The sequence below is a fragment of the Sinocyclocheilus grahami genome, unplaced genomic scaffold, assembly GCF_001515645.1.
Source record: "Sinocyclocheilus grahami isolate Dianchi unplaced genomic scaffold, SAMN03320097.WGS_v1.1 scaffold343.1, whole genome shotgun sequence".
Taxonomy (NCBI): domain Eukaryota; kingdom Metazoa; phylum Chordata; class Actinopteri; order Cypriniformes; family Cyprinidae; genus Sinocyclocheilus; species Sinocyclocheilus grahami.
This window is the reverse complement of record NW_015505522.1, coordinates 255540-269375: the sequence shown is the minus strand read 5'-3', so window position 1 is coordinate 269375 and position 13836 is coordinate 255540. Positions and strand designations below refer to the sequence as shown.

The 13836-nt window shown below is 39.5% G+C and overlaps 1 protein-coding gene across 2 annotated transcripts in view; it reads right to left on the bottom strand.

The window, feature by feature from the left end:
* Positions 1-13836, bottom strand: part of LOC107603249 (probable ATP-dependent RNA helicase DDX46) — a 20526-nt gene that overhangs the window by 5607 nt on the left and 1083 nt on the right. Inside the window, exons 2-16 of one of the 2 annotated variants that reach the window (XM_016296006.1) lie at positions 13128-13295; positions 13009-13053; positions 12295-12382; positions 12012-12180; positions 11310-11515; positions 10356-10469; positions 10040-10205; positions 9833-9953; positions 9583-9758; positions 7324-7445; positions 7173-7251; positions 5585-5667; positions 2913-3077; positions 1021-1183; positions 198-391 (exon numbers count right to left, since the gene is read on the bottom strand). In XM_016296006.1, the coding sequence (XP_016151492.1) occupies positions 198-391; positions 1021-1183; positions 2913-3077; positions 5585-5667; positions 7173-7251; positions 7324-7445; positions 9583-9758; positions 9833-9953; positions 10040-10205; positions 10356-10469; positions 11310-11515; positions 12012-12180; positions 12295-12382; positions 13009-13053; positions 13128-13295 (2059 nt within the window). The remainder of the gene's footprint in view (positions 1-197; positions 392-1020; positions 1184-2912; positions 3078-5584; positions 5668-7172; positions 7252-7323; positions 7446-9582; positions 9759-9832; positions 9954-10039; positions 10206-10355; positions 10470-11309; positions 11516-12011; positions 12181-12294; positions 12383-13008; positions 13054-13127; positions 13296-13836) is intronic. The other variant, XM_016296008.1, reaches the window with a different exon arrangement.

Sequence of the window (13836 nt, the reverse complement as noted above, 5' to 3'; positions counted from 1 at the left end):
CACACACACACACACACACACACACACACACACAGAGAGAGAGACGTGAGGCTCATCCTCAGCACACACACACATACATACACTCACAGACGCACACTCACTCACACACTCACAGACGCACACTCACTCACACACTCACAGACACACACTCTCACACTCACTCACGCACACACACACACTCTCACACACACACACACCTTGTTCCCGGCTCGGCCGGTGCGTCCGGCACGGTGCACGTAGTCCTCGTAGTGGTTGGGACAGCTGTAGTTGATCACCAGGATCAGCTGCTTGACGTCCAGGCCTCGCGCCGCCACAGAGGTGGCCACCAGCAGACGACACGCACCGTTCTTGAAGTCGTTGATGATGCTGTCCCTGTCGTACTGATCGATGCCTGCGCACAGATCACACCACACACATCAGCACCGCTGGCCTGATCTACAGCGCATTACTCCAGTGAAGGGTTAACGCTTTAACTCACAGCTAGTGCTGGCCGATGCGGCAGACAATTACAATCTTGATTTTTTCAGAACTTTTGACCGATTCTCAATTCTATAAGATTTTTAACTAGTCAACTTGAAAATACAACATGATTCTAGTAACATGTTCTTTATTAACCCTCTAGTTAAAGAAAACTCTATTCCAAGTGCAGCAACTTATCTTACACATATTATATGTCTAGAAATAAAAGGTCAAGGTAATTCAAATTCAAAATGACTGAAGGCATAACACCAGCAGACTATTATTAGCTATAAATGTTCTGTAAAAACAGCAGCTTTCAGCCTGACACCATGATGCAAACATGAAAACATTTCCTCAAAAAACTTAATTTCTTTTCGACTGAAGACAGACATGAACATCTCGGATGAGAGCTGCCTGCTTACATGCCATTAACTTAATGTTTACATATTATAAAATAAAGATTGCTGCTTTATCAAATCATGTTTCGTTCGATTCTTAGCATTTAGACTCAATCCCTGGCCAGTACACATGGTTTGTGTATCAGAGGACAGAGATGCTGACCTCCGTGAAGAGACATGCAGGGGTACGAGGCCTTCATCAGGTCTTTGAGGACGCCGTCGGCGTGCTCCTGCTTGTCCACGAAGATGATGACGGAGCCCTTCTCCTGATAGTGACCCAGAATCTCCAGCAGCTTCAGGAACTTCTTCTCCTCCGCGATCACAATCTGTGCAAGCAGCGGAAAACACAGCCTGAGCTGCAGGCCACTTCATATCGAGAGGATTCGCACGAGCACGCGTTTAAATGTAAGATACACTACCGCTCATAAGTCTGGAAGAAGGGAGATATTTTACAGCATATTATACTGATTTCTGAAGATCATGTGACACTGAAGACTGCAGGAATGATTCAGCTGCACATCACAGAAATACATTACAGTTTAACAGAGATTCACACAGAACACAGCTGTTTTACATTCTAATAATATTTCACTATTTTACTGTATTTTTGATCAAATAAATGCAGCCTCGGTGAGCAGAAGAGACTCTTTCAGAAACATGAGCAAATCTTAATGACTCCAAACTCCTGTCCAGCAGTGCGTGTGGGCTATTCTACAGACCTGGTGCTGACCCACGACCGAAAACACATTTAAAAAGCATTTCAGAATTAAAATCTTAGATGTTTGCTAAGATCCTTCTATTATCTATTGAAACCCACAATAATATTTAAAATTTCAAATCATAATTTATTGGGTATTTTCAATTGTGAGCTGGCTTGCTGGTATTTTATTCCATTGTTGTTTTTAAAAATAACTTTTTGATGATAAAAAAAAAAAAGTGAAATTAGATTATTTTATATATATATATATTAAAATTTTTTTTATTTTGTCATCATTAAAGGGATAGTTGACTTTTTTTTTCTAGGCTTGATTGTGTTTATGGGGTATATTATTTGACCATATTTTACCTTTATTCTACACCGCTCTGTCCCGTGTCCTGTAAACACTCTGATGATTTCCTGGCTTTATGAAGCCCCTCCCTCAGAAATACACGATGAGCTCTGATTGGTCAGCTGGCCCAGTGTGCTGTGATTGGCTAAACCGCCAGTGCAGTCCAGGAAAGGTCACGCCCCTCACCTCAGAATGTGCTCCGGTTGTATTGTAAACAAACTATACTTTTGCGCAATGAAAGATTATTAATAGTCTTTTTTGTTCTGTTCTATCATATGCTGCTGCCTTCATTACTGTGCTATGCATTTAAAAGAAATGTCTTAATTTTATAGTATATATATATATATATATTATAGAATATATTTAGGCTACTTGTTTTTCATGACTGTATTTTACATCAATACAAAGAGCAATGTGTAACATTTTATCAGATTTAGTCCTACACTTAATTAACTTTTATGTGTTCCCCACTAAATAATGTTGTTGTTTCACTAAATGTTTAGTTTAATGTTTTAATCAAATTGTGCACCCATGATTTTTCTAGAATAACTTTTGCTGCTGTATTATCCACTAACCTAGCTTATAATAGTATTTGTTTGTCATAGATTATGACTATATATATTTTTTCATGTTATTTTTTATTAAAATGTCTATATTTAGCAGACTGTGTTTAACACACAAGAGTGATGATCAGGTCAACACAAAGTAGTATAGAAAATCTACATCTGTTCTGAACAAATGGCATCGTTGCATCCCTACATTGAGCTTTCAGCGGCGTACCCTCGCAGATATTGTTTATGCTCAAACAGCAACATTACACACTAACTAACGTTAAAAGAGTGAAACCACAATCAACCACCGCTTTAACAGCACGGCTTTCCAAAAACATTCCTATCACTTTGCTCTCACGGAAATGAAGCACACAACAGAACAATAAGTCATCCGTGTGTCCTCAAAGCAGAGTTTGCGCTCCAGCGGTGGTATAATCGCACAGGTCTGCACTCACCACGTGCTGCTCCACGTCTGAGCACACCACGCTCCTGCCTCCCACCTGCACCTCGATGGGTTTGGACAGGATCCTGCGCGCCAGAGCCTCCATCGTGCGCGGGAACGTGGCCGAGAACATCACCGTCTGTCGGTCGGGCCGCACGTTATCCACGATACGCATCACCTGCAACAAACACACGGCGAGGAGTTCATCAGAGAGCCTCCACCAGACTGCTATAAAGCCGTGTGATCGTGACGTCAGCGCAAGGCACTGTGGGACTGCAGGACACGATGCTAGAGCAGGAGGCGGTTTCTGCGCTCCTTCATTCCAGTAGAGCGGGTCTTGCACGAGTGAAGCAGCTGCTAACTGTGTCTCGGTGCTTTTCACACATATTCATTATTATAGAGCGGCTTTAGGAAGATGCTTGCGGTTTACATTCATGAGTACACACAAGCACAAGCCAGAGATCACCATCACAGCATAGATAACTGGCAATCTGAGGTTAAATGCACAGAAAACGCTAACAGATTCTGATTGAGAAGAGATCTTATTTTTATATATACGTCCAAGATTAATGCGGCAGATAAAACGCAAACATTAAAACTTGATCCACACAAATATTTATGTTTAATGACTTCATTACTTTAACTTGAATTTATCAAAGCACTCAAATGTAGTTAAGAGATTTAAATAATTATATTTAGATTGAAATAAATGTGCCTGCAATCAGGTTTTAGTGAGGCATTTCTGCAAATTTGTGTAGCATTATTGCAAAAGCAGGCACTTTGAAATACCTTCGAAAATTGAATGTATTATATAATGTTTCAAATATATATTTACAAAATATATAACAGAACTGTTGTGAGAGGAGCAGTTGGCCACTTCTCTATGGGCCTCTGGATATAGATGGGCATTACACTACTCTTTCAAACTCTGTGATTTCTACAAGTTTCTCTCTAACCAGCAGAGGGCAGAATTATACACATAACACAATATCCAGAAACAACTTAAATTAATTTAGATCATCATTTAAGTGATACAATACTGGTGTAGTTGAGGAATTTTGTGGTAAACGGGTACAAAAGTACTTCATATCTCCCAAAACACAGCATTAATGTAAAGATGAGAAGTAAACAAACAAAGCTATATTATTTGTATGATTAAAAATGTATATATATATTTTTATAATTGGTCATATTGACCCCAAAGACCCTAAGTGTAAACCGGAAACGAGGACCTTATAAGGGTTAATATATATAAATATTAAAGTATATTAAATATATATAGGGGAGAGCGGGACACAAAGTAACACTTTTTGACTTTCTCAGTTTGTGTAAATCCACATGGGGTTCAGAATATAATTTTTTTTTTATCCACAGTAATTTTACACTCGTCTAGTACAAATATGTCGCTTTGTTTCATAATTACAGTGTATACGTTTTTATTTATTTTCCCTCAAAAATGGAAGTGAAATGTGACAACATGCCCCGTAGGTGGGTACATTGTAACATCTGAGGGGCACGGTGTAACGATTGTGTGACAGCTTAAAATGTTATCCGATGGAATGAAAGAAAATATACAAGACAAACTAAAACATTTTGTTAATATTTCAAATAAAATATTGGCGTTTTTTAAGAATTAAAAATAATCTGATTTTGGAGTTTGACAATGAACACATTGCAACCGTGCTTGGGACGGCCCACAGAAACCAGCCAAAATGCTTTACATAAAAAAACTGGTTAGTGTCTTCTGCTAGTTATCAAAGCATTAAAAACGATCGAAACGGATTGTATATTAAAATAATAGCAGATTAGTCTCATTTTAAATGAATAAAAACTAAGATGAAAAATGTACTTAAGCCAGAATGTTCAGCGATATCGTCAAAAGATTTTTGAATTTTGGCGCACATTTTTTCTATATAATGTTGATATGGTAACTAATAAATACTGCATATTTTGTTATGCTAGCATGTGTGGAAACATTCAAACCACGTGTGTTACGACTAACCCCGCGCTACCCTATATATATATATACAGATAAATATTATTCGTTTTATTCTAAACGAGTGCAAGTAGTTCTCAAAAAGTATGAATGAAAATGCGATCAGTGTTGTCCTAAGTGAACTATTGTCGCCGTATGTTTCTGAGTGGATCCTAAAATATGGCTACCCAGAATGCAATGCGACAGTTGCCCATTCTCTATTGTCAAAGCTGCTTCAGTCAGTCAAGACCAACGCCGCTCTGCGTGAAAAACTGCTTGATAACAGATTTCAAATCAGCATTAAATGGGCAACGAACTGTCTCAGCCGTATTCAATAAGCCCTGTGAAGTGCCCCGCGGAGTGCCTAAACCCTCTTAGCTGTTATAAATTCACTGTAAACCACGGCTTCACGGGGCTTACTGCTTTTATAAAACGGTTATTCCATATACGTAGCAAGGTTTCACAAAATAAAACGGAGCAAATAAAGTGTAATGATATTAATAAACACAGTATTCTTCCACCAAACAATGTAGCTCCTCAGAAACAGTTGTGGTTGCTACAAAGTGGTTGCCGAGCAACACACAAACGTAAACAAAGGTGTGTTACTTTGTAGCGTCATTTACAACAGCTTCGAACACGGCTCAGCCAATCAGAGTCAAGCACCAGAACGGTTTTATAATAGTGCGTCGTGTGACAGCAGAGAGACTGACCTGCGGCTCAAAGCCCATGTCGAACATCCGGTCGGCCTCGTCCATCACCACATACGTGGCTCTGCGCAGATTGGTCACGCGACCTGCGCAACACAACAGCAGCGTGCTTAGCAGAGTGAATGCTGCAGGCAGACAGCAACGTTTACTAGCAGCTCAAAGCAAACTACAGCCGGAGTCCTTCACGCAGAACTGCTTAACGTGCGTACCATCAGAGTAAAACTCACAAGAGCCACATCAAACATTAACTGAGCTGAAGCCGCCTGAAGAGTGACCTACGAAGGAAACATATTAGAGATTACCTCGCATGTGTGGAAACACACGGCACATCCGCTCCTGCTCTAGTTAGTGCGCTTAGTTTTCCTGAAACACTGAGAAATCCAGTCTCTAAATCTTACATTCACAACTGATGAACCATACACCTGAAAACATCAGACTAGCGTGAATCTTGTACGAGTAGCTTGTGTTAGGAGCATAAACAGCTGATAAACCTGGCAACTATTGCATGACACACGTAACACGAAAAAATAGGCATTCTGAGCGCATTTTTATATACATAAACAAAAAAGGCAGCCTTAATCTCAACTAAATTTCAGTGTTTGCACATTAAATTCAATGCATTTGTATTTGAACACATTTTAAGCAGTTTCACAGAGACGAGAAATAAAGGTGACTATACGTTACGCTCCTTATTAGTTTTGAAACTGACGCAATTGTGTGCCGAATTATATTTATATTGTTGTTTTAGAAAGATGCTTGAAGACATTTGCATTAACCAACACATGCATGGCATAGGGAAGGTAGCATTAAAAAAAGTTATACTGCAAAAATGCACAGATTCTGAAAGAGGGGATGCGGTTTCTAACAATATTATGTGTTTAGTAAAGACTAATTAAATGTGACCCTGGAGCACAAAACCAGTCATAAGGGTCAATTTTTTTAAATTGAGGTGTATACATAATTTGAATAAATAGCTTTCCATTGATGTATGGTTTGTTAGGATCGGACAATATTTGTAAATCTGGAATCTGAGGGTGCAAAAAAATCTAAATATTGAGAAAATCATCTTTAAAGTTGTTCAAATGAAGTTCTTAGCAATGCATATTACTAATCAAACATTAAGTTTTGATATATTTACGGTAGGACATTTACAAAATATCTTCAAGGAACATGATCTTTACTTAATATCCTAATGATTTTTGGCATAAAAGAGAAATGTATATAATTGTGACCCATACCCATTCTAGTGTAAGCGTGATTGTGTAAATTGTGACATTATGCCTTGATATTATAGTTTTTGTTAATATTTTGAAATAGATTTTATTTATATTTTTTCCTTTCATGTTGATTTTAGTTACAGTTTTAATCATTTTGTTGTGTGCTTTTGTCTATATAGTTTTCTTTGAATTAATTTGAGTTATTTTAGTACATTAGGATAAACTAAATGAGCATGTTAACTGTTGTAAATAAAACATTTTACTTTTCTACATGTTATTTTATTTCTGTTAACATTCAACGAATGAAAATGTTTTGTATGGTTTCAGTGAGCTCTAATAACGCTGTTAACTGAAGCCGGACCACTGGCACGTACCGTTGTTAGCACCGAGCATGTCGATCATGCGTCCCGGAGTGCACACGATGATCTCTGCGCCGCGCTTCAGCTCTGCGATCTGCAGACACACGCTGGGTTAGAGCAGGTTCTGTGAGAGGTCATGAAGCGTGACGAAGCGGATCACACGCACCTGCTCGCTGATGCCGGTGCCGCCGTACACACACACCACACGCAGACCCAGAGACTTGGAGAACTTCTTGCACTCTTTGGTGATCTGCAGCGCCAGCTCTCGCGTCGGCGTCATGATCATGGCTGACGGAGAGAAACACAGACGTTACTCTGATACTTACTCTTAGCTGTTATAAATTCTAGGGATGCACCGATATGAAAATTTTGGCCGATACCGATAACCGATTATTCTTTATTTTTGAAAGCCGATAACCGATATGTTGGCCGATAAATCTATATCCAAATTGTTATATACTTTTTGAGAGCCTGATTACAAAAAAGGTCTCATCATTAAAAGCCACATCCCAAACACTTCAACATAAGCAGCCTAGTTTGAACGGTGTACGTTTTAAAAATATTTTTACTCTCCCATTACCAAATTTAGTCATAAAAAAGTCTTACAAATAAATAAAATGATGCATAAATAATGCAAACAAGTCACTGGACATCATTACACGTGTAAAGAATCAAAATGAATGCGCCATAGATCAATAAAACGGAATAGCCTCTGCACGGACAATAATTAAATGATTTTAATTACTAAACCATATTGTTGATGAAAATAATAAGAGAAAAATACAAGTAGTTGTTGTTATTAATAATATATCAATGATTTTGAAAAAGTAACAAATTAATACCACTGTTTTAAATAGCAGCCATTGAGCTGCAGCTCAAGCTGAAGCTGAAGAGCTGAATGAACACGGTAAACTGAAGCGTTTTGCTGGCAGCTTATTTAACTCAAGGAAATGCATCCTGAGATTAATATTAATACAACATAAACATAATATTACAACTTATATATGAAATGACAAATGACGCAGTTATTGCATGCTATAGTCAGAATGTGTGATCCTGTTGTGGATGCGCTCTTCCCATAACAACGCGCTGAAACACAGCAACTAAACCCAAAGAATGCACAACGTTTTATTATAATAATGTTCTCATTAGAATGTTATATACACAACATTCCCAATCATAGTTATTAATGTTGTGCACTGCTGTTTGAACTGCGTGTGCTGAGCTAAAGACGATCACCGGTAAACTGAAGAGCTCTTTTAACTTAACCAAACGCATTCTATATGAGATAAATCAGATATACATCAAATAAACACAAGGCCGATACTATAACAGAAAAAATGAGCCGATATGGGCCGATACCGATATGGTGGCCGATATATCGTGCATCCCTAATAAATTCACTGTAAACCACGGCTTCACGGGGGTTATTGCGTTTATAAAACGGTTATTCCATATACGTAGCAAGGTTTCACAAAATAAAACAGAGCAAATAAAGTGTAATGATATTAATAAAAACAGTATTCTTCCACCAAACAATGTAGCTCCTCAGAAACAGTTGTGGTTGCTACAAAGTGGTTGCCGAGCAACACACAAACGTAAACAAAGGTGTATGTTACTTTGTAGCGTCATTTACAACAGCTTCGAACGCGGCTCAGCCAATCAGAGCCAAGCACCGGAACTCTCCGCTTTATAAAATCAGTTTTAGAAACTTTCCAGAATTTTTCAAATCATGCATAGAACTTTATACAGAATTGGTTCAAAGCAAATGGAAACATCTTGAAAAAAAAAAAAGTGTCTTTTTCTACAAATTTTGTATGCATGCAAACTGTATAATATCGAAGGTACACATTTCTATTAATTGTGCAGTTAAATCTCATGTTCTATTTTCAGAAAGATTTTGAATATTTTTCCTCTCCTCAAATTTGTCACTACCGAAACACAGAAATATATAATTTAATAAGACGGGTTATACTAGCCTATTAAAATTTTGTTTACATCTACCTTGTAAATATTTTTTTTTGCTATTTTACTAAAAGTTTTAGGGTTTTGAATTCAGGACAGCTACCTTCCAATTGAAAGTACCCAATAAATGATGATTTTTTTATATTAAACGTACTGATATTTTAAATATTATTGTGGGCTTCAATAGATAAATAAGTTTAACTTCTGATCTGCAAATGAGTGGAAAATGTGTTTAAAAACTTAGTCAAAGAAATAATTAAATTATCTTTTTTCACAAAATCTGTCATTTTCTGCCGCTGTTTGGATGCAGCAAAACACCCACAGATGTAGAAATCATCAGGCTCATGTTTGCATTTTCTTCCGTCACTGACCTTATTTCTGACCTTAGTAAGAAACAGGTGTTAGGTTTTATTCCGCAGATATGAAGCAGAGCAATAAAGACGATCAGGATGAGACTCACCGATGGGTCCTTCTGCCTCTCCCACCGGCCGCTGGTCTAAGATGTGGCGAAACATGGGCAGCAGGAAGGCGATGGTCTTCCCGCTTCCTGTTTTAGCGATGCCGATGAGGTCTCGTCCCGACATGATGGCTGGGATGGCCTGGGCCTGGATCGGCGTCGGCTTCTCATAGTTGTGTCTTGAAAAGAGACAGAGAGCAATAACAGAAACATTCGTTCTGTCTGGTGAACGTCTTGAACACGCTCTACTCACTTCTTCATCGCGTTCAGCACTTTCATGGATATCCCACACTGCACCCACGTCTTGATGGGCTTCGGACAGCCTTTGCCTTTGACAGCGATTCCCTCCAGCTCCAGACGGTACTCGTTCACCTCTGAGCAAACATCCATGATCAGACAGAGCTGTTATCCTGAGCTGATGAGAGGATCTCCTGAATAAGGGCTGAGGTGTGTGCCGTACCTTCAGGGCTCATCCTGAACAGCTCTGGCACCTCCACATAGAAGTTCTTGCGGAAGGATTCGTACTCGATCTTCTGATGATCAACCGGCTCCAGAACTTTCCTCTGTTTGGTCTGAAAGCCTGTGAGGGCCGTCTGCAAGTCCACTTCCTCTTCCTCTGATGAATACTACACAGCTTACTGTGGATTTAAGCGCAGTTTAACCCACAGATGACTAAACCATCACTGATATTCACATATAAACATGACATGTGCGTGTTTGGATGAGATTAATCTACTCTAAATGACAGAAACACGCATGTGCTGATCAAGCTGTACCTCCATGGCGTCCTGGTCGTTCTCCATCAGCTCTCCTTTCTTCTTGGTGGTGTGCACCATCTTCTTCGTCTTCACAACGGTCACCACTTTGGTCACAGACACACTGCCTTTCTGCTGACACATGATTCATATTTTCAGCTATATTTGAATAATCATTTATTTAGCCTCAAGTGGAACACAAAAAGAGAAATCCACAGCACTCGTCTGCATACAGTACTGTAATCGGTTACAGTTACTGAGAAACAATGTGTAGTTAAATTAGTTACTTATGAAAATGTTAAAGATTACAAAGGGGGTATATCTGAATATTCTCACATACATAGATGTGATTGATTTCTTTACCAAATTGTATTGACTGCTTTAAAATACGAGAGACCAATGTTTCAGGAGTTGCTTATTTGATAACTGTTTTATGTGCATGCTTTATTTTTTAAGATTAAATGTTTTTCCAAACATTGTCAGATGCCAGTGTTACTATGCAACGATTTTATTTCAAAAACAGTATCATAGCTATGAAATTATATCTTATGATTTTAAATCTGTTTTTAAGCTCAGAACGGTCTCAAAGTAAAAAGAGGTGCTAAAGTCTGATTTTGTGCTGGCTGTGCTTTAAAATTCAAGTATTATAATCTTAATTCAAGAGATGAAGGCTTGTGAAAGTCTGGCAGTAATCAGAGTTGAGTTCTACTGTAAGATTAACCTGCCTGCTTTACATGTTTGAAAGCATTCGTTAGAAATTTAGAAAAGAAATCAAATGCAATCAGTTAAAATTACTTTAATAAAGTAACTGAAATAGTTACACTACTTATTACATGAACTAGTGTAACTTGTAATTAAAGTAACCTTCCCAACACTGCTGATCACTGATGACAGAACAGGACAGAGCCGCTCCAGAAGAGAGAAGCATGTTCATACAGTTTGAGGGAGGTATTGGTGTAAAAGCACTAAAAGCACCTTGTCGTTGCCTCCTTTCATGGTGCCCATGTTGAACTTCTTGACCTCCTCTTTGACCTCCTCCATGTAAGCGTCCAGCGGGTCCAGCTCCTCTCCGGTCTCCTGCTCCATCTGTGCCTCCTCCTCTGTCTCAGCCGATCCGTCTTTCTCTCCCTCCTCTTCCTCTTCGTCCGGCTCCACGAGCGCTTGAGTCTCCTCATCGTCATCTGAACACACACACACACACACACACAGACAGACAGACAGACAGACACACACACAAATTCAATTCAACTCTTTACATTTGTAAAAACGAATGCATAATGCAAACTCTCTTCCCTTGCATTAAATATAAACATCGCTCTGAATGCTCCCTGACGAGTTTATTGTGGTTCATTGAAGGCCCCGCCCCTGGTGTGGGAGGCAGCCAATCACAGTTCAGAGTTTTTGGGATGGCCAATCAAATATGTGCATCCACACGACAATGTGTTTAATGTGAGCTGGCATACTCAAGTCTTCTACCCTAGATTTTTTTTTTTTGTCTGATTGTTTGTTTTGTGATTCTGCTTGTAGATGTTTGGTTCGGTTCATGGCTTATAGCTCTTTAATGTCGACTTTTTAAAAATCCCTATGAGAAAACTAAACGGAAAAATGCGAAATGAGTCATTTTTGTCTGAAGATGTCACATGGGTTATTTTTTCTACATGAGTGGTGTGCTCTGACCGTCGTCGTCCTCCAGACTCCACTTCTTCCCCTGCTTCATCTCCTCCAGCTCCTTCTTGAGTTCTCCGATGTTCTCCATGGCTTTCTTCCTCTGCTCCTCCCTCCACTTCTCCACTCGCTCCTTCCTCTTCCTCATCTCCTCCTCCAGAGTGTTCTGGTCAAAGTCCTGCTGCAGAACCAACCGTTGCACGCGGTTATCCACTTAATCAACATGAATCGGGTTAATATGCAGTGCGCTTCAGAAGACGACATCTAAAGAAAGATGATGTCTGAAAACACTCACATCTTCAGGCTTCTCCTCCTCCTTCTCCTTCTCCTCCTTCATCTTCTTCTTGTCAGCGCAGGGCTCTGTGTTCTCAGACTTCTCCTTGCTGTAAGATCAGCATCACGTTCAGCAGCAGATCACACGCTTCTCACTCCAAGCCCGTCATTGCCAAACACAGTATTTATAATACTTCTGACATAATGTCTTAGTAACGCAATTTCAATTCTCTGTATGTATGTGCTGTACATGTGGAAGAATTGACAATAAAGCAGACTTGACTATTTACAGAAACTAGGAGTGGCAAAATATTAAAATAATTCAATAATGATAATTCAAATAATTAAATACCACAGTCCCGAAAATTGAATGTTCTCTATAATGCAGACTTTTTATTACCAATGAATTAATGATTCTCTAGGTTGCAAATTTTTTTTTTCTCACAAGTAGCAATTTCTATCTGATAAAATATTATAAAGCGAGACAAGACATGTACACTATCAGTTTTTGATGTACACAAAAGTTTTTGAACAGTAAGATTTTTTGTGTTTTTTAAATTCTGTTCTGCTCACCAAGCCTGCATTTATTTGATCCAAAATACAGCAAAAGCAGTAATATTGTGAAATTACTTGGCAGCTAGCTGAGGCCTCCTAAACTATAATAACTGATGGTAGTGTTTGTCAGTAATGATCAGTGCGACAGCAGCAGTGTTGGAGCGTGTGTGTGGATGCTGACCTCCTCCCTCGGCTCCTGCGCCTCCGCTCGCGGCTCCTGGAGCGCCTGTGAAGAGACGAGAGAGGTTAAGACTCAGCAGCGCAGCGGGGCAGACGCGTGTGGTGTGCGTGACCTCTGACCTCGGCCTCTTGCGGTCTCTGGAGCGTGACCTGCGGCGCTCTCGGCTGCGTGACCTCTCTCTCCGGCTGCGCTCGCGGGCGCGGGATCCCGTCTGCTCCTCCTTCTTCGAGCGCTTGGAGTCCGGCGAGCGGCTCTTAGATCTGGAGCCGGAGCGCTTCCTGTAATGCCTGCAAACACAACACACTCCACAAACTCAGTCTAGAGCTACGACACGAAGCTGCTCTCTACATCCACAGCACAGCTGCACTGAGTCTCTTTACACTGGAGCTCATTTCACAGACAGAATCGACTTTGGTTCACATGAATTTTGCAACATTAGAATTGTTATTTTCTTGCTTATCTCTGTGAAGCTGCTTTGAAACCATCTGTACTGCAAAAAGCACTTTGTGAATAAATGTGACTGTGTACAATATTAGTGTGTTTCCCTTTAACTAACAGACGTTTGTTTTGGGCTTTTTAAATGATTCAAATATTTATTACATAACTGTTCCTTTTTATTATATACCGGTATATATGTGTCCCTGCAGCACAAAAGCAGTGTTAAGTCGCTGGGGTATATTTGTAGCAATAGCCAACAATACATTGTCTCAATATCAAAAAATGTACCCTTATGACTGGTTTTGTGCTCCAAGGTCACATGTGTGTGTGTGTGTGTGTGAGAGAGAGAGAGTGTGAGAGAGAGAGAGAGTGTGTGTGTGTGTGTGTGTG